Consider the following 25,992-nt stretch of genomic DNA (forward strand, 5'->3'; position numbering starts at 1 on the left):
CATTAAACGGAACCTCCCGGGTGTCCTTCGGTGGAATTGAATGAGCTTTCTTTGAGATCTGAGATTGTTAACACCATCGAGATTATGTGTGTGTGTGCGGATTAGACAAACTTTGGTGTATCGTCTCTGTCGGTCATCTTAAACCTCTAATCTTCGCCAGGCACGAACAATTGTCAAAGCATGAGCGCGCTCGATTCATTTGAATAATAGATGTAAATTGCAAACGAATAGCCTGGGAAGTTTGTGCTCGGACGACAGAGCAAACAGAAACTAGTTTGAACGTCATCGAAACAGCAAAACACTCCTTCAATTATCACACACCTGTGCGTAAAGATTGTTGAGCGTATCTTATCGGATAGCAGGATGTAACTTGTGAACTATTTTATGAATACATAATGGATTGACTGGCTCTGGTAGAGTTTTGCGAGATTACTGAATGATGATGAAATTGTTATTAATACATATGAACTCATGACAGCATATTTACGTCTACATATCTCACCGAGCTGTCATAATTTTGAAGAAAGCACAAAGACAATATTTTTGATAACGGAAATGGCTTGTCCGTAAAACAGTTTTACGTCACAGAGCGTCGAATATTAGTTCAATGCCAATCAAATAGCTACAGTGGACGTAGGTTCACGCTCCATGCCGTATGCAAACTGACCATTCTACAGCATACTGTTAGAACAGATATCTGTGGAAAAGAAGAAACACGATCACATCCACAAATAAAACATCCATACCAATCACACTCATGCTCAATGTTTTTAAGCAATCCCGCTTTGTTTACATAACGCCACAGCTTCTCCCTCGGGCCGCAGTTGCGCCCGCCCACCAACTGACCGTTTCCCTTGTGTGTGTGTTTTTTATGGATGCTACAGCTGTGAGCGCAGATTAAAACATAAAACTGCTATGCCCACACAAAACACGGCGAGCCAGACAGAACTGGGCGCAATAATGCGTTATACAAACGCGGGAAGGGTTGAATGGGTGATCGATTTGTTCCGGCCCTAGAAAGCAAACATCTAGACATCTTCTAAAATGCCTTTAGTTTTCCCCCTTGCCGCCACCGCACACCAACCACTATTCACTGACTATGGAAAACAAACACCGAGCGCCTTTGGGACAGGGCGAGCTCCAATATTCCCACATCTGTTTCATCTGTTGCGCGGGGCGTACCTACGAGACCTGGGGCAGGAGATGGGTTAGGTTTGGTTTTTACTTATTATTCGTTCATGCTTTACTGTTCCGACGCAACCGGCAACACGCTTTTTCCTTTTGGAGATGCGTTTCCGCTGCCCGTTGAATGCTAGATTTTTATCACAAACTTCCATTGCCGGCCTAGCGAGCGCATTCGACTGTGGGGAAAAGGATGCCAGGAATGTGGGTCTCCCTTGGAGGGATCTCTGTACAACAGCTCTGTATCGATTCCCATCGACGGCTCGCTCGCTCGCTCGCTCTCTCTCTTTCTTTGTTGCGCTTAATCAGTGGGCCAGTCGGTCAGTGAATGGTCACTGCCCAACGGCTAGCCGAGATGACCAGGCGGCGGGTGCATTATGCTTCGTGCCACACTGTACCGTGTACGGCGCGATGAAAATCGTGTGCCTCACGAGTACCCGACCGACCGATCTATGCCTTCCAGTGCCGCACACGGGAGATGGGGTAGTAGTTAGAGGAAGGTGATTAATTTGAGATAAATTTTCCAAACTCAAAACAAAAAACAAGGCAGCGAAGAATGAAAGAGTGGAAAACACAGGCGAACAGACCGCCGCAAGGAACCATTTCTCCCGAGCTGGTAAAGCCGGCACGCGGTGAAGACAATTTAATTTTCGAAGCGCTTAAAGCCGCGGGAGGAAGCAAAATCAGCGAACGAAATTGCGCGCACGGTGGAGAAAAATCGAAGGATGTCCCGCTAATATGCACAATGGTTTGCCGCTATCGGTGAGCAGGCATCACCGTCAGGCGGGTCAGGTTTAATGGTTCGAACAGCGGTGGAATCAATCGCGCCCTGTGCAACATCTAAACAGAGAGTCATGTGAAAAATATATGAACAAAAGTTTTGAAGTACGTTTGGACAACTTGTAAACATTTTTATTCAACAAATTTTGTGTAACTATTAGATTGATATACAAACAATCAATTTGTAGATTTTATAAAAAAAACTATATCAAAAATTTTAAGTTTGTTTACTTTAAACGTTACTTTAAACAGGTAATGTCAAAGTAATCATAATTTACAAACAATTTTCTAATGAATTGAACTGACCGAAGAGTCCTCCACACTACCCACAGTTGAACCACACTTATCCGAGACACATGGATTGAAGCGTTACCGTCATCACAGCGCCATCTGTAGGAAATTTCTGAAAGCATGCACGTTGCAACGCTTTGCTCACAGTTAAGCGTTTCAAAGGCGGATTTTCGTGTGCGGACGAACTCTTTCCACTCATAATCGTCACGGGATTGGGTGAAAATTTAGATCTTAATGATGTTTTATTGAAGATTGAAGAAACTCGATCACCGCACCATCAATTTCCTTCTTCATTGCATCACAGTGTGCTTTCTATCTTCCCAAGTGATTAACAAATTGATTGTTGTATCAAATTACACCCCAGCCTTACAAAGGCTACAAAACAACCCATCATGTATATGAATGTCTTAATGTATACATTTGAAGACATTCCCGCTGCCCACTTGGAAAAGGGCATGAGGAAAGAATTACATCAACTGGACAAGACAAACAGACACATCAACCGCACACGACCTTCGATTTCTTGGAAACACTTTAACGCTTCATTTCGACCACCATAAAACGCCATCAAGGACCACGGATGGTTCAATCTTTCACGGGGTGGGTGAATTTAGCTCTCCTCTCCCCTTCTTGCCGATTGGATTTTCCATCGAAGCTACCAATAAAGCTTCGGGTAATAAATTGCCTGAAAAACTGTCCATCAAATAATGCGATCGTGGATGGGCGCACGGGAGGGCGTAGCAGTGTGTCACTTGATAGCCGCTCAATTTCAATCTGTTTGAAAGACGAATCAAAAAACAACCACACAGCCATCTAATGCTGAAGGTAGCTGACCATCGATACGCTACGAAAGCAAACGGCCGGCTCGGGACTTATCAATCGCGTGACCGTTGACCGCGCCCTATGCTGGAGCCGTTGTCAAACATGAGAATTCCCGCTGCTGTCACTCTGTGCACTTTGCCATTGTACGTAGCTCCCGCAAAGCATGATGGTGGTAAAATCAAACTGTCAAACTGATGTCGATGCCATATTTCAATTTAGGGCTCAGTGGCGACTCCCGGTGTGTTGATATCGCTGCCACCGACACATGGCCACCCGGCACGAGAGACATCGGTACCGGGCATTTACGATCCACCTTGCGCAAGGTAAACAAACCCGCCCGTAACCTGAGCCCAAACCCATTTCAAACACCGGAGCCGGTAGGGGACGTTGTCCCCGGGCGTTCTACCACTATCGCTTGCACACACACACATACCTTGCGGAGCTCAACCCGAGCGTACTCGGTCTCATCTAGGTCACTGGCGACGCTGCTGGCGGTATCGGTGAAATCGCTCGTGTCACTGAACTCCGACCCGACCAGATAGCACGGCTCGTACGGATACTGCTTGCGCCGAATCTGTACACCGGGGGCCGCCATCCGCTGCTGCGGTTCACTCTTGCCATCGTCCGCACCGCGCAGATCCGTGCCCGGCCCAATGCTGGGCGTAAGCGTGCTAACCGACTCGACATCGGAGTCCGCTGCCCGCGCCCGGTCAGGCTCGTTGGCCGTCTTGCACCGCAGATCGTTGTTGTTCGCTTCGATCGCGCTCGCCCGAAATGGTTCCACCTCCGAGTTGGGCCGATGATGGAAGTCGACCGCCACCTGTATGTCCTTCTGCACGCTGTCCGGCTCGTCACTGCTGATGACACTGATCGTTCGCGGTTGATTGCTGGACGAGGGCGACGGTGCCGCCGCCGTTTCGTCTGCTCCACGGCCGGATATATCACAGACCTGCACCTTCGTTTCATCTTCCTCTTTGGTTTCCTCCTCCTCGCGCGACACCTCCTCGACCGATTTCAGCTCCAAGCTGCGTCGGTTTTTGCGCTTCTCGGCGATTTTGCTCTGCCGGCGCGGTATCCCACTTCCGGCCGGTTTGCGCGTATCCTTCGCCTTGTAGGTGTTGGGCTTCTTCTGCTTGCCCAGGAACGACTCTTCCGGGCTGTCGATCACGAGCGCTTCGTTCACCTCCGTGCGCGGCTTCGGCGAGGACGGTACACTCGGGGAGGCGGCGCTCTTCCTCGGCGAGCGCTGTATAAGCCCCACGACGAGCGGGAACGCGTACAGCACATCGCCCTTGGTCAGCTGCTGGAAGATGAGGTACGAGGTATCCGTATACCGCGCCTTGCGCTGAAAGTGGTGGTGGAGAGGAAAGTGGGGTTAATGTTTTTGATTATTATTTAGCGGTTGAATCACTCCAAATGTTCTGTACTGTCACTCAAACGCTGTCAACCCATGTGACACTGTCAGCGCACACATGACAAAGTGATTTACATGCGATTTAATGGCACATTTAGCTAAGACAGCTGAAGATTACACACAAATCCATGCTGCAAGAGATAAGAGGCACCCAACCGCCGCTACTGTGACGGTTGCTTTATCAAAGCCGTGAGGCATCGGTTGGAGGTTTTGCAAATTTGTGCGCTGCAAGCGTCGTGTGTTCACTTTGAGACAAAAAGCTTCTGCCAGGGCATGGGTGACCTAGTGTTTTTGAGTTGTTTGCGTCTAGGGACACGATTAGACAGCAGCTGTACCAACACACACATGTGACAACACTATCTACAAGCCGGGCTCATGCGGATGAGCTCATGTTACGTTCGGCTTAAGCCAACCCATCGTATTGGATCCATGTGCTCGTCTCGTAATGATCAACAAAGAACGAGATTCTTCTGCTCACTGCTCAATGTTCTCAAAGGGCCATCATTCTTCTGGCCAAGCATTATAATTAATTGCATACTTGATGTACGAGATTGTGCCGCTTGGTATGATGATGCGCCCGTGGAAAAAGTCTCCCCCTGTGCGATGATCCTACCCTATTGCCTGTTCGTGACAGAATAATTCAATTGAGCTGATGACGAGGTGGACGCGTACCAGTAGGACGACCCCGATGAAAGCGCCGTTTTATCGTGCTGCAAAACTCATCAAGTCTTTCGCTTTCTCTCTGTCTCCACCCGGTCTTATCCACCAATCGCATAAATGTGCCAATTGCAAAGCATCTGGTCAATGCATTGCGCATCGTTTAGTGCATTTTTACTGGCTGACCACACGCATGTTCGCAGTAGTTGGAATGGAAAAAGCAATTGGAGGCTGTTTTTTTTGCTGCGTTTGCAGTGTCTTCCCTTGAACCACACTATCGGGACATGTATCATGTTGTTGATGTACGTGTATGTGTGTTTAACGCAGCTAAATCTTTCCACTGGAGACCCTACGCAGTGTTTCCTTGGGACACGGGATGCCCAATCTTCCCCAAAGGTGGTGAAATGTCCACAGCGCCACAGATACCGAAGGGGCAATGGAAATGAGCGGAAAAGATACTTTATTTAATGGGTTTTGGAGTTTGCTTTCCGAAGACAAGACACAACCTCTCCCATTTTCCGTCCCTTCCGATTGTGTGAAGATGCATCGGTACCGAGACATTGGTTACCTTTTTTACTTTTCTTTATCGTGTGATTCCATCGGGCATAAGTAGTAAAGCGTCCGTTGGCTTTCTCACGACCAGATTCAAATCCATTCGAAGGTGTGCAAGTCTGTCCTCTATCTGTAGCTGTCCGAAAAAGTGCACACACACCTTGAAGCTCCCTCGAGGGGGACAACACATACACACTGTTGTCTGATGTCTGATTACCGATTTTAGGTAAAAAGGGTAAAGTACACGCTCTCGAAGCGAAGGGTGTAATTTTCTAACACACGACGCAACCACTGCAAGCGCGCTGCACCTTATGGTATGAGCATTGGGACACGAGCGAAGGGTTGAGAGCGGGCAGGCACGAAATGACCATGTTTATGCCGTTGAGTAACATTATTTAATAATTGCTAATTGGTCGTTTTGGGATGCAGAAAAGGATGGTGGGATTGTGAGCGTCGCTTTTCACTGTCACGAATCGAATGAAATGCCTGCTCCGCGTCATGAAATGCCTATTTTGGTAGTTGATTTGTATGGACAGTTGGCGGAACACTCGTAATTTAAAATTGCAACATATAAGGTTCGTCCTAAAAGTGAAACCTCCATCGAAACATCCCTTACAACTCATCATGTGAGAAGATGAGCTTATGCTGCATGATAAATAAACTTCCCGTTTCACTACCTCCGCACACCCTTCGCTTTCCGCCGACTTTTCACGGCTCACCGTTTCTTGTATTTTTAGAATAAAATTTAAACGATTTCCGTCGATTAAGCGCAGCCCCGGAGGCCACCCGGACTTCCACCGCAACCGGGCACTGTGCGCTTGTGACTTTGGCTCGCATCGGCGCGCGCAATAGCGATGTGCAGCTCGGAAATAAGATACAGTCGATCGTAAAGAAATCAACATCATCGTCACCGTCTCGCGGAAGATGATCGTGTCGGCCTTTCGACCTTCTTCCAACGTCGCGACCGCACAAACGGAAAGCAAATCGAAACACGCACGGGTGAGAAAAGGTCCGGCGTCCGTATAAGAATGCGCGTCCCGCCATCTCTCCCCGGTGCACCCTTCTCCTCTCGGGTGCGATTGGGGATAGTGAAGGAACAATATTTATCTTCCCCCCCAAAAAAACCGAATGTAAACATATTACCGACATTATTATTATCTTGCTGCTTCCTGTACCTTTCCTCCTCATGTTGTAGAGTGCATTTTACACACACACACACATATATATACAAACACGAACCGTCCATCGGCGGATTTGAGGAGAAAAAACCCCCCAAAAAACACCATCGACAATTCTCGAGAATTACTAACGCACATACAGCATACACCGGAGCAATGCATCTGTGTGCAGCAGGGATTTATGCACTTTGCGGCGCGCGGTACACGCGTGCGTACAAGTAGAAACGCAGTATGCCCCTTTTCTTCTCTCGTTGTGTTGCGGATACCCCACGGACAAGGGGATGGCCAGAACGGAGCCGAAGAAGCGGCCTTTAAAACAAACGCGGCCCCAAAAAACTACACGCTGCTTAGCGGGGCGAGCATTAAAGTTTTGCTTTTATCTTGTTTTTTGTCTGTTCATCTCTTGTAGTCTTTTTTTTCTTTTCTTCTTCTAACATTCGATGCACCCCTCTCGCGTGCCGGCGGCCGGTCGACGTGGGGTCGGAGAGAATTAACTTGTTGAAACAAAGTGTGAAGTTAATAAATTTGTAGGTTTCCTGTTTCCCGTTCCTCCTGGGCGCATATGCACTCGTTCAACATTATGTTTTCTTTATCATAAAAATGATTTTTTTTTTCTCGAGAGGTTTTTGAGCTTCGTTTTGAACAGAAAAAAGATCTCTTTCCAATGAAGAAAATGTTTACGGGAAAGAGTGTCGGGAGAGCATATGAAAGACACGCTCCGCAACAAACCCAGAGAGCAGGGAAAACTCCACCGCGAGCGTTTTGCATCTGCTTCGTAGGGCCCGTGTAAATAGCACTCGAGACATTTGTCATCGAAATTAAAGATAAAAAATGATAAAGAGAGTGCTGCACTAGGCGCAGAGACGCGTAGACAAATTTATTGCTTTTGTCTTTCCTAGCCCTCTCCAAAAGGTTAAGAGGGCACTCGGGTGCCTTTTTTCCATCGCCAGCAGTGAAAACAGACTGCAGACTGGAAAATGTAGATTTTATTCCTTTTTTTGTGGGTTCGCTGTAAGCCCCCCCACACACACTCACACTTATGTTGAAATAGTGAATGCATGTCTGGTGGTCGGCTTTGATAAGCCGAGTATGTGTGTGTGTGTGTGTGTGTTTGTGTACAAGGAATGATTGATGAGTCGGTATTTTGCTTTTGCCTGAGTAGTGTATGATGTAGTGCCCGACGCCGAATGCGATGTAAACTATAAATCCCTTATGACATTAACCGATCGATACATTCCTGGAACCATATTCAGCATGTATAATGTTTTATGCTTTGCTGTGGAATTGAGAGGAAGCAGCTTTGCTTTAGAATTTGTATTTACGCTTTCAGCAGTAAACACTGTTCTGTCTGCATCCCTGTAATGGGCTCCAAGCTGTAACTATTACTGAACCTCTTAGCATGTAAATAAGTTATAACTAAATGTTGCATAGTTTCTGGAGATTTATAGCATGAAAAATCATCCGCAACGACCCCAAAAGATAAGACCTAAGTGAAAGCCTGATGTTGGCCTTTCTACAGCTTTCGTGCATTTTAATTATACAGAGCCTATTCTATTCAAATTTAGATTATTTCTCAAGAGTAGTTGAATAAGAGGCAGATTGATCGCGACATCTTGCATCCTATTCTTCTAAACATTTCATTTTTTATGACAAATTGCTGTAGTACAGAACATTTCATTTATGAGTGATTCAAATTTAAGGATTTTACTCTGTTTGAGTACTTACCGATACATCCATTATTTTTAGCAATCAGTATCACTACAGTTGTCACTACGCTGATAGTCTCTAGAAGGCAACATTTTCATCGGAATAAAGCACAAACATACGCTACACTGCGACACTGCACTGTTGCACTAACGATAACGTTTCTTTTTTGCATAAAAGTTTAACTTAAAGCACAACACACCAGTTAAAATCACACAACACAAATTGCTGCTGTAAAATAAATTCAATCTCGTTAAATAAATTACACCGCTTCACACAGTTGCCGCCCAACGTTGGTCACAGTTTGGTGTCGCGACGTTCACGTTTCGTTTCTAGTTCACGCTCGTTATTTTGCGCAAAACAACACTTCCAACACACTCAACGCAAGCAATGAGCAACAAACAAAACAGCAACCAACCTATCAATCCAAGCCCGCAAGAGCCGTAATTCGTTTATTTTGTTTTTTTTTTGCAATTGCAACGGCCTGGTAACTAGCTTTGCCCCACGCTCGCAGCTGTCCATGTGGGCGATGGCGTTGTGGGCGAAACAGATTTCCGCATTCCGGAAGGATTGTTTTTGCTGCTGTACCTAACACTCCCTGTACAAAGATCAAGCTCCAAACGAGGCAGCGAAATAAAAAGTGTTCGTTTTCCCCCAATTTGCCCCGTATCGATTAGCATCGGTAATGGATACTGTCAACTTGTAAATTCATCAAACGGATTGTTTGCCCACTGTGTGTGTGTGTTTTTTTTTTATCCACTACCGTGCGACATTAGGAAGAAAGGGGCACTCCGTTTTGGAGACCTCAGCAGTGCGCGCTTTGTTTCCGTTCGATTTCTCCACCAAACAACAAAACCAGCCCGAAGGCGACCGTGGTTCCAGCAACGGCAAACGCCTCCTCCAAAGCAATATGATAATGAGTGTGTGTGTGTTAGGGGAGGAAGGAGATGGTTGTAAAAAAAAATCCCAGATCGTTTGTTAGATCAACTAATGTGGGCTTTTTTCGTGCGGAGAAGCACACAACCGCACAACAAATGCCCACCCCCCCGCAAAATGACCCAAAGTGGGTGTTAACGCTGTTGACTGATGGTTTTATGAGAGTGCCACTTTTACCACACTGGTGAAATGTTTCATTTTGTTTGTCATTTCATACACACAATATTGCCACTCTGGGCTTCCCACCGAGGAATGTGGAAAAAGAGATTTGAAATTGGATTCCATATCACGTGCGATTATTAGGCTCTCTATTTTCTTCCCCTTTTCAACGCCAACCCCAAAAACAACGTGTTCTGTGTTCTGTTCAAGGTGTCCACCCCTTCGAATCTGAGACGCCGCTTTACTACCGGTAAATCGTAAAATTTATACCCTTTTTCTATGCTCTCTCTCTCCCTTTATATATGTCCCGTTCTCTCTACCTTTGCCACCCTCCATGATCGCGTAAATGTGTCGAATACGGATCTAAATTTAGGCAGACGCGTACGAAAAACTTCCGATGCTGGCCAAAGATATGTGTGTGCTCTCGCCCCGTCTGCATGCGATGTCTAATTTCCGCCAGCCTGTCAGCAGCGAAGGCACGACACTATTTTTAGTGGAAAACCACCGACGTGTGCGCTTTGTTTCCGTGCCCGCTGTAACCCCCCCGCGGTAAGGGCCCGACGAATGGCGCTTAGGCGCGGAGCGGAAGGGATTTTTCACAAGCTGCACACATTTATTTGGTGAGATTAAATTAAGTAGGTGAAATGGAGCTGTGGCGCGTACTATCGGGCTGGGGCGCTGCGAGCGAGCTAAAATGTGGGCTTAAAGGGGCAAATAAAAAGGCATGAAATATTTCCACTCACCACCACGTGGCTGGGGAGCTTAGTTTTTCTTGTCAATGTCTTGTAAAAAGATCTTCTTTGTCGGTGTGTGTGTATCTCTGTGGGTTGTTGCGTGTGTCCGAACGAAAAAAGCGATTGCTTCCCACTTCCGAGCACCCATAGTTGTATTGTAGCTTCAAAACAACTTCAAAATAAACAGAAAAAACAGGCAACGTCTGCAAAATTACTTCAAACAGACTAGTACGGCACCAGTACCAGTTTATTTCCAGCACTCTAGCTCAACGCGATCACGTCACCAACCTGTTACTCTTCTGATTCTAAGCACACTCGCACATGTGTTCACTTCGCCTGCTCGCTTCAATGAATGAGAACGGTCATAAAACACAGCACCATGGCGGCGGCAAGCGACTAATCAAACGAAAAACAGTCCCCTTCTAACCCTTTTCCCTTTGCACGATGATGCGATCGTACGGAGGCGTACACGGTGGTTTTAGTGTAATGAATACGAGTGTCTGTTACATCACTGTGCAAACTTGTCATGGCGGCAGTGTAAGCCCCTCGTCCGCTTTCCCCCAACGATTATTAACTCTCTACTCCGGCAAGACGCACAGCCGGTACGGATGACGAACGATCTTCAATACACTTCGCGAACGCACCACCGTCGGTTCACGATCAATAAAATTATCCCCGCCCGAAAACCCGAGTTATAAGTTTGCAATTAGACACACTAATCTGAAAAATTTAGACACAGGCCAGGCATTGCTTCTTCGAGTTGCCCTCAAACGGCTTCTGATGGTCGTAAAAATGGCTCGTCTCGCCTAACCGCAGCACCCAGACTCGGTTCGGTTGCGTACGTGCGGTAGCAAAACAGTAGCACGCAGCACTTTGAATGATGTCACTTGAATGTGCAACCACCATCGCACAAGTACCCGTCATCTTCATCAGCTTTGAAATTATCATCGCACGGGCATCAATCTTCGGTAAGCAATTGAAGTGAAACTCGCCAAACTGACAGCCAAATCCAATTAGATTGGTAATCGTCTAGCCTCGCGTATTGAGGCACTGGCGCGCTGCATATCGATACAGCCAGCACTCTAAGTGCTGTGGAGTGTGTATTAATTAATATTTCCCCGAGTATTGAGAGGATGAGTCCATGTGGCGGCGGTAAGAAGATAGCTCGGAACCCGATCGTCAAAGGTCGCTTCGGTAGGTCAGATGTATTACGATGCTGATGAGTCCAGTCCGCGAGTCGTGAAGGGGATAATATATCCTACATGCAACGAAGGCACACTTGTTGATGCAGTGTCCAGGGGCGTGAATTGAATTCGATCCTCGTATCTATGAGATGGAACGATCGAGTATCCGAGTAGATCAACAAGGCAGTTAGATTGAGGTACTTCAGCAGTTAAAATCGACACTATTCGCTTTTCGATAGAGAGCGCAAGATATTTACCACCGCATGTAGAATGGACAATTTAGACAGAGAGAGAGAGAGTGAGACTCTTCGCTTCTTTACGCTTTCGTCAACGACTCTTGTAGATTTTTTACAGCTTACCTCTTTGCTGGATCAAATCGTATTGAATTAATCAGCAGTAAGTGCTTCTGCTAGGAATAAATCTGTGTGTTTACCTTTCCGTATCTAGCAGACTCCGCTCAAGCAAAAGTATATGCAAGGTACTGCCAATAAACATTGTGTCCACTTTATCACGCCTATCGCATGACAGCTGAATAGTGACGAATGAAAATGTGTACGCCCTTGGTCTCACGACACAAATTGAACTGTGAGTGATCTGGTCCTGGTGGAACCATTTCCCACATCTGATTTTTGCAAAACACCTCCGCCGGGGCACATACCTCGCACGAACGGGGAAGTAGTATTTGTCATCGTGATAAATGCGCAAGAGCGTGACTGCTATCAAAGATCTAGCACCGAAGTGCTGCAGCGTGGCGGACTGTCCCGTCCCAAACCCTGCAGATCACATGAGGTAAACCATTTTGTTGATGCAAGAGCCGTGCATTGGTGAACGACACCGCCGACGAGGATCTACACCGGTGGTTGCTTTTGCTAATTACTGCTAGCACGCTGGGGCATCCACTATCTCACGTTCCCATTTTTATGGACCAATTTGCGTCGGGCGTGATGGAAGCGAAGCCACACCAGTGTCACCTTCTTGCACACACACTCACACGTTCGCAACCAGCGCCAAAAACCGGACTGGCGAGTAGCCTTAGTGTCTGGACCGCAGCCACATCTCCTTCCCAGCGACCGGGAGGAGGGCGTACAATTACACACAAAACCGCAACCCGCAATGGCATCCGACTGCACATGCCTGACTGCCCCTCTGATGACAGCTGAACGCCTCATTGCGAAACGTCACGTAGCAGCGGTAAATTACCGGCGGAGGTCCCGCAGGATCATCCCCAGCTGTAACCGTCGCAGATCGCTAGATCCAAGCTAGATCCCTTCGCCGATTGTGCCAATTACACGTGCTGCGCGGACGGTTGAAGCAATCAGCAACGAACATCACCTCGGGGCTTGAAAGGTATGACCCCGGAGGGCTTCTGTGCGGCTCATAACCTGCCGGTAGAGATCACACGACGAAGAATTGCGATCACAAGTAGAAGTTCGAAACTGCTGATTTGTTTGTAAACAATGTGCAGCAGTTGTAGTGTGATCTCGCCTCCGGAGGGTGTCGACCCGTAGGCGCACTCCAGTCTGGGAACGGAAAGCTATGCCCGAAGTACACACACACACACCCAGACGGCATTTCTTTCCTGCCGTGGGTTAGCAATACCCCTGTTTGTTTGATGTGTGAACGTTTTAAATTTGATTTGTTTTCATTTGCCGGACTCTTGATCTTCCGCTCGGTGGTAGGTAAGATTAAACGGGAATATGGAGCTGGGCCGCCTCGTGAAGCCTTTCTCCCGCGCATTGAGGCCTGCCCAAAGGAAAGGGAGAAGACCTGCCGATGCTTTTGCCATCTCTTTTCTTATTTACTGATCTCAAACCAAGACAAAACGGTGTGCCTCTAGAGGGAAAGGGAAAAAACACTGAAATCGGCAACGTTTGCGAGCATCAGCGTGCTTTCTGTGTGTGGTTGTGTGTACGTGTTTGGGACTGTTGTGCTGCATCAGCACGAAAGCAACAGCAGGCTAGCGCTGCAAGCCCGCGTGGTGAAATTTATTGAGTAAGATTCTAATTGAGATAGGGAGCCGAGTTGAGCCTTTGTACCGTGAGACGTGGCGCAGCGCTGTTTGTGTGGAGCTGCGCTTCCAACCCTTTGCAAGAAACGCTCCGTGTAAGTTCCCTCCCCATCATCCCGCGGTAGTTTCCGCTCCGAGAAGTGGTGGCCACCCGTCGATCGAAACCATAAAATTGCCATCGTTTGCTCGGAACGAACCGAAAACAAACGGATCTCTTTATTTATTTTCAAATTGATGATCATTAATAATTCGGTATTATTAAAGTTCATTTGCTCCGGTCGGGGTGTGCACTCTCGCCGCTCAAAAGTAGTGCCTTTCTTGGGCCATCGGTTGCGCTACTTGACTCGCGCTCGGTTGCTTGTTTTGCGAAACTTCACCGTCTCATCGTTTTCCACAACACTTCCTCTACCCCTCCCGAATTCTCTCCCGTAGTGATGTTGACGTGGTTTTGGTAAAGGAAAACTGGGTAGTCTGTCCGGAAGCGCGCTAGCTTCGTAAAAGGGAAGGCGCAACGTCGAAAAATTAGGTCTCAGAGGTCGTAGGTACGCGCACCTCCCCTACATTGATAAAGCTTCAATTATTAATCACAACCAGGCACGCAAATAACTGTGATGAACAGAAAAGGGTGGATTACCTTTGGAAGGGAGAAGAGAGTTCTGGAGAAACCGTTTTAGCCGTAAGTCGCTAACTTCATTCAGGTAAAATGCTTTCTTCCGGCGGATAACCTCTAACTTTCGCAGCACTTAACATAAACTGTATTGTACCTTCTACAGTACCTTTTTTTTCAACCGAAATAGTTGGAGATGTTCAAGCTCTTGCATAAACACAATTGATTATTCTTGTTAAAAAGTACAGTTAAATCTAAGAAATGAAATAATCTTGAGGTTTTTAACACAACGTTGGAATTACACAAACGACCGATCGCGGTGTACACTAAAGTCGTTCAAAGCCTTAGCTCACAAAAACAGCAACCTCTTATCATTCCGGAATGTAAACACCAACAAAACGCGCCACGTTTTGCAGTACAATAAAGGGGGACCCTCAACCAGCCCAGACAACAGAGAACTCGCCTCACTGTATCCCAAAAAGGTGTACCCGATAAAGTCAGTCCCACCCTACGTTCTTTCTGCTAGCGCACCACCACCACCGGCTATCAAGAAGCAAATAATTAAACTATCCTCTCAGGCGATTGCCCCAACGGTCAAATATTTGCCACCCTGGCCAAGGTAAGGTGGTGGTTTCGCTCTGCCAGACGCGTTTTCTTGCGCGGATACACCTTGTGATGTGGTACATAGAAAAAAAAACCTTGCCATGGTACCGTGGTGGAGCTGGCAAAGTATCGCGTGCAAAGGATGGATTCCTAATTAAATTAAGTCTACACCAGCGCCTGGTAATGGTGATCTTATCTCCTGTGGCACTTTTATGCCCGCACTCGCTCGCTTCGTGGACATTCCTTCACGCGTTTTGCTAATTCCGTTCATTCGTTACCAGCCAGGGTCCTGAGAAATTTCACATAATACCGGGGTTTTAGCAAGCAAGAAAGATTAATGCGTGTTTGGAGGAGTCCATTTAAAAAAACCAGCCTAAGTGGGAGGAGAAGTGTCATAAAAATATGATCGGAAGTGTTAAATGGACGGGAAGCACTATCAAAAGGTTAGATGATTAATCAGGCGATCCCCTTCGAATGTGTAGGCTCTAACTGAGACGAACGAAGGGTAGAGCAGCTCATTCGCTGCTCTCGCATCGTTTATTTTGAAAATCCATTTACCTTCCAAATACCTGTCAACCTGTCATCCACCTGTCAATCATTCGGGGTTTGTTTACAGCAGCAATTGGGCGTAACTTAGTTATTGCTAATTGCTCCCGGGCCTGACTTCCGATAGTTTTGCTGAATGGCCTTTTCCAGTTGGTTGCAAAGCAAGTTTCCCTTCTTCTTCTGCTTAAATCTGATCGCACAAGCGGTCTTGATAGGAGCCAAACCTTCAGATGAAGCTTGCAGGTGGAATGAATTTCCACTTGATAAGGCTCTCTAATCATCGAAAAAACAAGCCTAATTTGAAACTGGTTGGCAAGACTTATTCGTTTGATTATCATCACCAACTCGTTTCCGATGAAAACAAATCTTCCACCGTTGAAGCATGACGAACAAAACTCAAACACAGTTCGATCGATCGAGCGCCACTTGTTACTTTCAACCCAGTCCCGCCCGACTCGCCCTCACCATCCAGGACCGGGTTTTGCAGAGAGTCCCGTGGCCTCACCACACTAATGAGCCGCCGCCGTTTCAGCTCTCAAGGGCTTCGAGTTCGTTATTATTCCGTTGCATTATCGTGGGCTGTCAACCGCTTCACGCTTCTGATCGACTCGTTTGGGCGTTTAGGTGAACAAAATGCACGACCTGCGGAGGCAGCGCAGACGAAAACAACTGAGGCCCCCTGAGCTCCAAAGCGTGTGTCTGCTGTCGGTGGACGTCCTTGAGACTAATTAAAGCGAGAGCTTTTCTTATCCATCATACAAAACTGCCCACAAGAGCTGAGCGCAAATCGGCGTAAAAGCAAAAGCAAAATACCGGTCACAAGTGGCAAAGGTTTTGAGTCAGTGAGCATAGAAAGCCAAACTCAGACATCGGACAGACTTCGGCTTTGTTGTGGTGCGAGATTCCAGCAGCAGTCGCCCGTTGAAAAGGTGAAAAAATAACACAAAACTTCGGCCAAACAAATCAACGAGCTGCAACGTCTAACAAGCCACCTTGCCTGGCGCGGGAGTTGACAAGGGCTGACGTGATGATGACGACGACATTAACTACCAACAATTTCATCGTCCCAACGTCACCAACAAAGGGGGATGGGAGAGTTTTGGAGAAGGGGGCTGCTCGTTTTTTTTTTATTTCGGTCATCAACTCCAACCACTTCATCACCCAGAAGAGTACGCCCAGCTCCTCCTGGACGAGTGTATAACAAATACGAGTGACCTAGCCGGAGTGTTTACAACAAGTTCGGGAAAGTCAACAGCACATGCCAACACATCCTCTCGCATGCTTCAGGGCCTTGTACACAACACTCAAACATGAGGAAAACAAAACTTGTAACTATTGTCCACGGTAGCGGAGCCTATTGAAAAGATGCCAAGCTTCTGGTCTCGCTTTGGCCACTATTGTCCTCCTCTTGTCAACCAAGTGGCCGGGATTGCTACCGGCACATACAAAAATCCCAGCCTCCCCAGCCGGACCTAAATCGTGCCCATTGAGTCGTGCCCGGCGCTCATGTAAAAACACTAAAATTACTGCTGAATAACTCAAAGTAGGCCAAAGGGTGCTCGTTCCATGGTACTCGCATACGCCAGTTCTTTCAAATGCCCGTCTGGATGCCAATTAAGTGAAAATTCATCCAACTGGGCATCTAACCGACCGACGAAGGAGGAAAATCTCGCTCCAGAAAGTGGTGTGTGCCCTTTGGCAAGCTCGTGCAATACCAGGCTTGCAATCGAATGCAAATTGTGTGTGTGTGTCTGGAAGCGTGCCACTAGTCAACGTCTTTCACCCACAACAACAGCACGCGATTGTAGCCTGAGGACATTGCAAGCAAATGGTTATGTGTGGGACGTTCGCTTTCCAGCACAGCCTCTTGCCGGGTGGTATTCATAGAACTCGCGCAAGAATGAATTTTCCTCTGACTCGCGGGCAAAGTTGATGTGTACAGTGCGTCCTCCACACGCCCTGAGATCCCATCGATCATCATTTATGCCGTTGCGGCGAGGAACGTAACGCGAAACCCATTTTCCGACCCAACAAACTCTTAACCGACAATGGATGTGTGTTGACTTTCCTCTAGGTACGCCCCTATCGCTCGGAATGTACCGGAACACTAGCAAAACGTGCCAGAAATCTCAACACAAACACACACACGCACACACAGCAACAGCAACAGTCAGAAAAAGTATGGAACATGTTAGATGATCCCGGAACTATAACTATGCGGAGATCTAAACATAACCTACATTCGAGATGCGTTCTACTGCTGGCGACCGATTTCCACCGTCTGGCTACGCTTTCCGGCCGTTGTGGTCAGCACGTCAGGCAGACAGGCGCGTGTTCAACGCACCTTTTCCGTAAAAATACGTTTCACTCGAAAATGTTTAAGCTGGCGCCTTGCTAAAGCGCAGCCAGGAATAGCACTGACTAGCAGCGATGCACTGAATAGCTAAGGAGCAGCAGCAGCCGCAGCAGCGATGCAGAGCAGAGGTGTGCAGCAAATTCAAGCATACATAATTTATGTGCCACTGTAAACATATCCGCAAAACTCATCCAGCATCGTTGCTGTCGCTGCTGCTGCTGCTGCTGTTAGTGCTGCTACTTGCATTACACTGCCTGCGTCTCCAAATCTCGGGGCACGATAAACAGTGTGATTAAAAGTTCTTTGGCCCTTTTGGCCTTTCTAGGCTACAGGTTTGTCTGGCAGTCTAGTGAAGCGCGGTGTACTAGGTTTCGGGAGGAATGGAACTTGAGATGAGTGCTTTCAGTGCCGTTGACGAGTAGCAGAACAAGTTATCTGGTGCAGTTGATGGTTAGAAGTGGCCTGCACCGTTAACCAGATGCTGCAGTTTTTGTTGCTGGTTGATGCTGCTGCCCTCGTGGTGTGGCGAGAAGGGCACACGATGAAGTGCTGCAAGTTAAATGAACTTCTTACGTATCCTGGACCTTTTGTAACGGCGTTTTGCAAGAGAGAAAGAGCGTTCCAATCAAGGACTTTGTTGCTTACGCTCTTTGTATGAAGTGGTGAATACACGTATTTATAGTTCACCACATGTGAAACAACGTCGTTTTGGTCTAGGTTCGTGCCATTCTTCTCGGATCATAAACCAGTTTTACTAGCAAATTTATGTATTCCTAAATGTAAATCATCTCATCTTTGCCTCCCACCCAATAAGCTACAAGAAACCGATGAATGAAATGGAAAGGCAAATAGTTCATGTTTCTACCTTATCCACACACACACGCGCGTTCCAAACAGCTTCTAATAACTTCAGACCCCACGTTCTCAACACACCAACCACCAAAAGTTGCGCAATGATCGTTCCAGACGATTACGAAGCAAGCGCAAGATAATAAGAGCAATTTCGTTAATCATACTTTAATGAACCTTGAAACCAACACGCTGGTACGCTGGGAGAAGGGAAAAAATCTGAAAACCATCACTACATTCTTCAGGCTCTAACACTTTTTAAAAGGCAGCTCGATTCGATAAGGATTTTTTAGTTTCCTTCTTGTACAGCCGGATGCCATCCCAATCGCGAAAGGGTGGGAGAGAGACAGAGAGATAGAAGGATGTTAATTGATTCTTGAAATTCTTGTTTTGTATTTCACACGCCGGGCCAGTGAGTTCGATAGGAACGTTCAAGAATGCCAGGCTAGAAAGAAATCGCCATATAACTACAGCACACTCTAATGCCTCGGTGGTACCTTCTTCTACAACTCGTTCACTTCAACTTCCGCCCAGCAAAGGGCCGCTGTGGATGATAATTTGCGGGGCGGAAGTACAAAATTTACCTTGAACGAAGAATTGCTTGAAGAGAGAGTGTGAGAGAAATACAATCGGACTAGAGCAGCCTGTGTCTGTGCTTCAATCAACGACGCCTTATCGCAATTGTTCGAATTTTTCGACCAATTCCTTATCATCTGCCGTTCGAGGTCAGCTGCTGCTGCTGCTGCCCGGATGAATGTATGTAGTTCAAAAGCATACGTTTGTTATCTACTGTAAGTGAGTCCTACGTTTCACCACACTGTACGAGTGCCCAAGTGATGCAATAGCCGTAATTGGGAATCCCGGACCCCGGACTCCTCCGTTGAATGTCGCATTTTGTGGGTCAATCCGTAGCGTACTTTTAATTACTAAATACCAAACGCAAAGCGGTACCATCCTCGTCTTCCTCGCGTCTATCGCCAGAAAGGTCTTAGAACTTCAGACCTGGGACTGCTGGCTTGGCGCGGCCGACCAGGAACTGCCAAACCAGAACGCATCGATTTGTCAACGGCCGTCTGCCGTCCGCCTTTCTGGTTGTCTGTATTGCGATGCGGTGCCGTTTTTTTTTTTTTGGTCCTCCGTCTTATCCAAAGGTCCACCACGGACACATGAAAGCGTGCCGCCCGGTACACCGTGCACACCACGGTTGTAAAGGAAGTCGTTTGGTCGCCATTAGGCGAGCCCGCGCACCGTCTACGCGACATGACTTTGTCACTCTCGCGCTTGACAGTTGCGCACAGTTGCGGGGGTTTCGACCGACACCAAGTGCTCTGCATTTACTACATTTTTTTGCCTCGCTTGTGCGGCCCTTGATCAGTTGGCACCTTGCGCACGTGTGCTGCAGAGGAGGGGAGCGCGTGGAGCGCCCCTCCTCTCGCGCCCAGCAGTTGCAGGTGAATGTGCAACGGTGGTGCATTTGTGTGCCGGGGTCCGGTTGGCAAAGGAGACACACACTTATGGCTGCGTGCTGTACCGGGAAGCAAAAGGTGCGCTCATTCTAAGAACCATCTTTATTTTATTACCACACACACACGCACACACTGTCTCGAAGCTGTGTTCTAAGCAGTTCTGCGCAAAAAAAGGTAAGATGATTTATGACGACTTGACGCTTTTCGTTTTACTTTCCCTAGCGGTCGCAGAGGACAGTTCAAACCCGAAGAGGTGCCTCAGACTGTAAAGTTTGCACTTGAAGAGCACAACATCAACAAAAAAAACCCCGCACCATTCAACAATGAAACAAAACCACCCGGCACACACGGTGCGGTACTTGCCACAGGGGCAGTTGAGTTGTTTGGCGCTGCAACTTTGCAACACACCGAAGTGTTAGGAGCGCACGTGCGTACAAGCCTGAGCGAGTGTTTGTGAGTGCATGTGGTATTTGTGTGGCCCACTCCCACCGTTAGCACAGTTGGCAAACGAGAACCATAAACCACCCCGCGCGCGACGATCGGTCGGTCGGTGGGGGCCCCATAACGAAGTGGGCCGATATGTATGCGTGTTTGCGCGATTAAAAATAGAACCCAGACTGGTGGACCAGGCCGGTGGACTTTTAAATTTATCGGTCCGAATAAGTGTGCTTCGAAGCGTTCCCGATTAGCGCGCGGTTTGGCTGGGCGAGGATGACAAGACAGAAGAAGAAGAAGAAGAAAAAAAGGTGCTTCTGTGTCTCCTGGTTCCCAACTGCCACACATTCGAACCCAAGCACCACGCTCGAAGCGTAACACCCTTCCCCAACGGCACGGAAAGGGAACAAATTCAAACACAGGCAAACCAACCACTGGTCTGAGAGGCGGCAGTGTCTTATCCACCCAAGCGATCGCGCCAGTGTGGCCAAAGTGTGGCGGCAATCGATGGATCGTTTCGTTCGTTACGATTATCGAATGTCGTCTTCCTCGCCCATTTCGAGCGCAGGGAACGATTTCGAAATCTCCAAAAAAACAAACTGACCCAACTGGCGGTGGCCCCCACGCACGCTCGGGACTGCCGGTGAATGGCGCGGGCGCTCGCGACGGTTTTCAGGTGGGTGGGATCGCTAAGAAGCCGATCGATACGCCATCCGATATGTTGGCCCAACATAAACATCATAAACGCGCTCCCCCATGCCCGGCGCGGTCCCCTTTTCGGTGATCACTTTCGATCATCATCGAGGTGTCTGTTTTTACTTTCCTTTTTAAGCCTCCGTCGTGCGTTTATTACTTTTTTGTTTAGGTTTGAATGTGGGGGGGGAGGTTCGTTCGATGATAACGGGGTGCTCCTTTTCCTTTTCGGTTCGGTCGTAAGTTTCTTAAACAAAAAATGGATGCCGCCACTCGCGCGATCGACAAGGGTCGCTTGCGAAAGCTCCGACTTTCACCGTTGCAGGCGGGCGGACTAGCACTTCCACCACTACTAGTATGCATGCTGAGCAAGGGAGGCACAGAAGAATGGAAAATATTCACCAGAAGAAACACAAAAAAAAACAATAATAACTTCAAAAAATCGACACACAAACACACATTTCAATCGCAGCCTGACGCTAACTGACGCAATTAATCACCCGCTGTCATAACGCCTGTCGACGCCTTGTCAGCAGGAGAAAAAAGGGTTCGCACTTCCTTCCACTTTCGCACGCGCTTTCGTGCGAGCAACATGATTCGCGCAAACATACACGCGCGCGCAACGCCGGGCACACGGAAGAAGAAGAAGGGTGAGAAAATGGGCGATCGTCGAAACGTTGTCGATAAAGCGTGCGAAGGGCCGAGCGGGAAGGTTGGCGGGCTCTTCTACTTTTGCTACACCGATTGGTACACAATCATGTAAATCACACTCACTCACACACTGTACAAACAAATTGCTGTGAAAAGCATAACAAGAAAACTCATCTCATTACACAACGGCGTACACGCGCGCGGTTTTACACACGCAGGCGTTTTGTTTTCCAAAGACACGAGTGCGTAAGAGTGTCACACCAGCATGAGAAGCGTAAACTGCGCGCGGCCTATCGATCAGTTATCGATAACGATAACGCACTTGAACATTTGCTGCTCCTGGCTGCACTGTACTGGTGTGTGCCGTGTACCTTATCGCGTTGCTACCTTGCACACACACATACACTCACACAATCACACACGGTCAAACACACTTATCAGCGGCGACGACGCAAGCATTTTAGTCGATCTCATGCCAAAAACATGCCGCGCGCGTCTCTCAACATACAGCGGCGGTGCGCCTTGGCCGCGCTCTGTTCACGCCTTCCACGCCGCGGCACCGTTTCCACCAACGCTCATACAACGCACACTGTAGTACCGAACACCCCGTGTTTTTGCGCGAACCGGTCGGCGGTACTACTTACCACAGGCACAAGTGTGTAAGTAGGCGGCTGGGGCGAAGAGCGCGAGAAACACAAAAACGAACCTAGCCGCGGCAACGAATCAAAACAAAGTGCGCGTCCTCCGCGCGCGTGTAGCTTCTTTTGCCGAGAGCTGCTGGTAGTAGCGGCGATGCCGAGACGAGAAACGCTCTCACCGTGGGCAGGGTACAGTGGGACACCGTGTGGTCATGGGTGGCGCAGTCCGGTATGAAAAAAATATACATTTTGTGCTTTATTATTGTGAACGATGAATGTTTTAATTATGGTGTGTTACGAAGGGGTTTGCAGCATTTTTGTTTGATTTGGTTTAAAAGTCGTCTTATTAAAAAAAATAATCTAGCGGGCAGATTTGGCGTCAGATTTTCAAGCGCGTAATATGAATCCCCAGTTTTCACTAAGTTTAACTTAGAAAATTGAAAAGATTCTACTGTTAACTGACAGCTATAGCATAGTGGGTGTAGGTAGGCTTTTATCTCTTCCCACATGAACAAACGAACAAATATTACATGTCAAAGTACGGTTTTACACTGTGCCATTTCACTAACACAACATCTTCGATAATGATCTAAGATTGGTGATTGAAATCAAATTATATACGACCGATTACGTAGAAACAAAGCGAAGCCGGTGCATGCTGCGCAGCCAAACTCAACAACGGACACACTCTCACCATCAAACGACCGTTCACCTAACTGCCAAATCATTTATTTGCTTTTTCTCTATAGCGAATTTATTGAATATCTAGGAATAAGCTCTTCTGAATATTATACCAACTTTATGTTATATATTGCTACACGTCGTCCTAAACATTGAATCATTATGATCACATCCTTTCCAATGAAAACACAATGCATTTATTCGTGAAAAGTATATTGAGGTTATACAATCGATGTCTGTAGGAATCATGATTTTGTTTAGGTTAGTATTAGGTTAATTTCACTCCAGAGTTTTTTTTCTTGAAACACTTTTTCTCTAATAATTTATCGTCCTAGCTTTTAACTGAAGTAAGTGAATAATTATACAATCAATGCATTAGTGTAATTATTGTGCATTCGACGTAAACATTCCGTTATGTTTTTTTTATTGTTACGCAAATTTTCAACGAATATGACGAACATGTCCATGATTAAGTTAGTAAAAAAGTAAAAATAAATTGCTAAAAATTGTCGAAATGTTAAAAATTTGCTTTTATAAACCCGAAATGAAATGTATAGTTTAAATTCAATTTTAAAGAAAGAAACTCTTGCTTGAATCATGTCCCGCACCCGATTCACAGTGCGTTGGCTATGTTCAGCGTGCTCGCTTCTCACACGAGCATACAAATTCCGCTCTCTGCTGCTCGTGCTCTCGCTCTCGCTCTTGCTCTCTGTCTTTCTCGACAGCAAGTGTGTACGCGGTCGCAGCCCACAGCATATGCGGAGGTGTGCAGCGCTTCCAAACGCGGAACGATCACGAGGGGGGCTCGTCAAGCATCAGCAGAAGCAGGCGTGCGGCAACAGTACTTCCTCAAGGGCTTCCGACGTGGGACTTGAGACGCTCAACAGTACGGCCATCATCATCATCATCATCATCATCACACCATGCAAAAAGCCATTGATAACTGGTATGTAAATCAACTGATAAAGCAAGAAGATAGATTAATCATGCCACAATAAGTAGTCCTATAGTGCAAGTGTGCGCAAGTGTTATGCAAGTTTATCAAAAAGACTCAATCGCGTACGTTGTGTGGCGTGTTGAAGTTAATGTCACTAAAATAGTCACACACTGTTGTTACGCAAGAGCAGAAGAGCTCAACCGCGCTCAGCCCTGCATCAAACATCCCGAGCGTTTCCCGATCGTTCGATCTTGGTGTATGTAAAGCGCAAGAACAAAAAACCACCACGACCCCGACCGCGGTACACACAGCCAAATGCAAAACGGCGGCCCGGTTCGTTCTGCCTGCTTTTTGCGCCTTCCTTCGCGTGGACCGCTGCTTTTTGCCCTTCTTCCGGAGAACCTTCCGGTGCGCCGTATGGTAAAACTGTTGTGCGCGTTGTGCACATTGCTTTTCGGCTCTTTCTCTTTCCCACTCTCCCGTGCGATGCAGAACAGTCAAATCTCGCTTTGTTTTTGGTTGGAAACTTGATCCGCTCGACAGGAAATTAGTTTTTGGATTAGCCGGGCCTAGAACACGCGGCCGAGGTGACGCATTTACGGAAGCTGGCATTTTTGGTGGGGACGCCCAATTGGCGACGATGTGAGCCGGCAGCCGTACCCGAGAGCGTGACAAATCGATCGGCAATGGAATGCCGTACTGCCGCGAGGCTGAAGGGTCTGTGAGATGCAGATCCGGTTGGAAGGATCGCGGACGCGTCCACATACAGTGTAAGCAAGAGAGAAGAAGAGGGAGAGAGAAAGAGATAGGGAGAGTGGTGGTGGACGATAAGTGCATTTATTTTCGTTGCTTCTCCTTACTGCGGCGTGCCACTTAACAACTCTTTTCGGGCAGAAGCAGTGGGCGCACACTTTCAAGCAAGGCAAGGCCCTTCGGCCGAGTGTGTGTGTGTGTGGGGGACTGATGCAGCGTTGGAATTGGCGGAAGGAGCGCATGGAGATCCCAACATAACAATCAAAGTGCATCGGAATGTGTGTGTGTGGAAGTGGGACTTTTCTTAAGTGCAACACTCTGGGCAAGGAAAAGTGCTTGTAAAAGTCGCGTGCTAAAATAAACGTTGCTGTGTTGCTTCCTCGAAAGTAAATGCTTTCAGCATACACAGACCACTGGGAGTGGGTGTCGTGCATTAATTTGAAATCGAAAAAGAGCATGCCACAAATGATCGAACGGTCTTTTAATCATTCCGCCTCTAGCGGCGCATTAAGAAATGGAAGAAAAATGGCACGTTTTAATTGAAACTCCACTTCACAGTGAGAAGAAAAGACAAACCTAAAGGAGGCTCCTCAACCACCGCAAAGGGGGTGGTGGTGGTAAATTGAAATCCATATCGCACACAACAAAATCCGATCCTTTTTCCCACCCAAGTGACACACTAGAAAGTGAAACATAAACCACCGAAACGATTCATTCCCAGCGTTGCACTCCGCGTGCGCGCTCACGCCCCGTTTGACATCGTTGCGCTCCCTCAAAAGAGTACAAAAAGAAACCATAAACATTTGCAACATTATTCCCTTTTTTCAGCACAAATCCGACGCGGAGCAGGAGGGAAGGTTTGGTGCGCCTTTGCTCGAGAGAAAACGAATCGATTTAACATCTTGCTGCTGCTGTTCCGCTTTTTCTTGCGGTCAGGGCGTCAGGTTATGCGCGGTTTCTTCGAACAAAAAAAGGGGGGGGCACAAACAAAACAAGCGTAAGCGTCTGTGGTGCAACGCTGAAACATAAAACGCTCTCCCACCTTGCATCCCTCCCTCCTCACCAAAACCCTTTGGGATGAAACGCGCGTGGAAATCGAAAACTTCCCCCGTGGATGTAAAACGTATTAATAAAAGAACACACCACGCGCGCGCGCACACACACACACAGTCGAAG

General features: G+C 47.4%; 1 protein-coding gene across 8 annotated transcripts in view; it reads right to left on the reverse strand.

The window, feature by feature from the left end:
* The window catches only part of LOC120908515 (tensin-1), a 157,400-nt gene that overhangs the window by 73,710 nt on the left and 57,698 nt on the right, over positions 1 to 25,992 (reverse strand). Inside the window, exons 1-3 of one of the 8 annotated variants that reach the window (XM_040319580.1) lie at positions 22,452 to 22,547; positions 8,602 to 8,811; positions 3,509 to 4,420 (exon numbers count right to left, since the gene is read on the reverse strand). The exons of the other annotated variants lie outside the window; for them this stretch is intronic. Coding sequence (XP_040175514.1) covers positions 3,509 to 4,420; positions 8,602 to 8,613 — 924 coding nt within the window. The 5' untranslated portion in view covers positions 8,614 to 8,811; positions 22,452 to 22,547. Of the gene's footprint in view, positions 1 to 3,508; positions 4,421 to 8,601; positions 8,812 to 22,451; positions 22,548 to 25,992 lie in introns of those variants that run through there. 8 annotated transcript variants of the gene reach the window in all.

Source organism: Anopheles arabiensis, chromosome 2, assembly GCF_016920715.1.
Source record: "Anopheles arabiensis isolate DONGOLA chromosome 2, AaraD3, whole genome shotgun sequence".
Taxonomy (NCBI): domain Eukaryota; kingdom Metazoa; phylum Arthropoda; class Insecta; order Diptera; family Culicidae; genus Anopheles; species Anopheles arabiensis.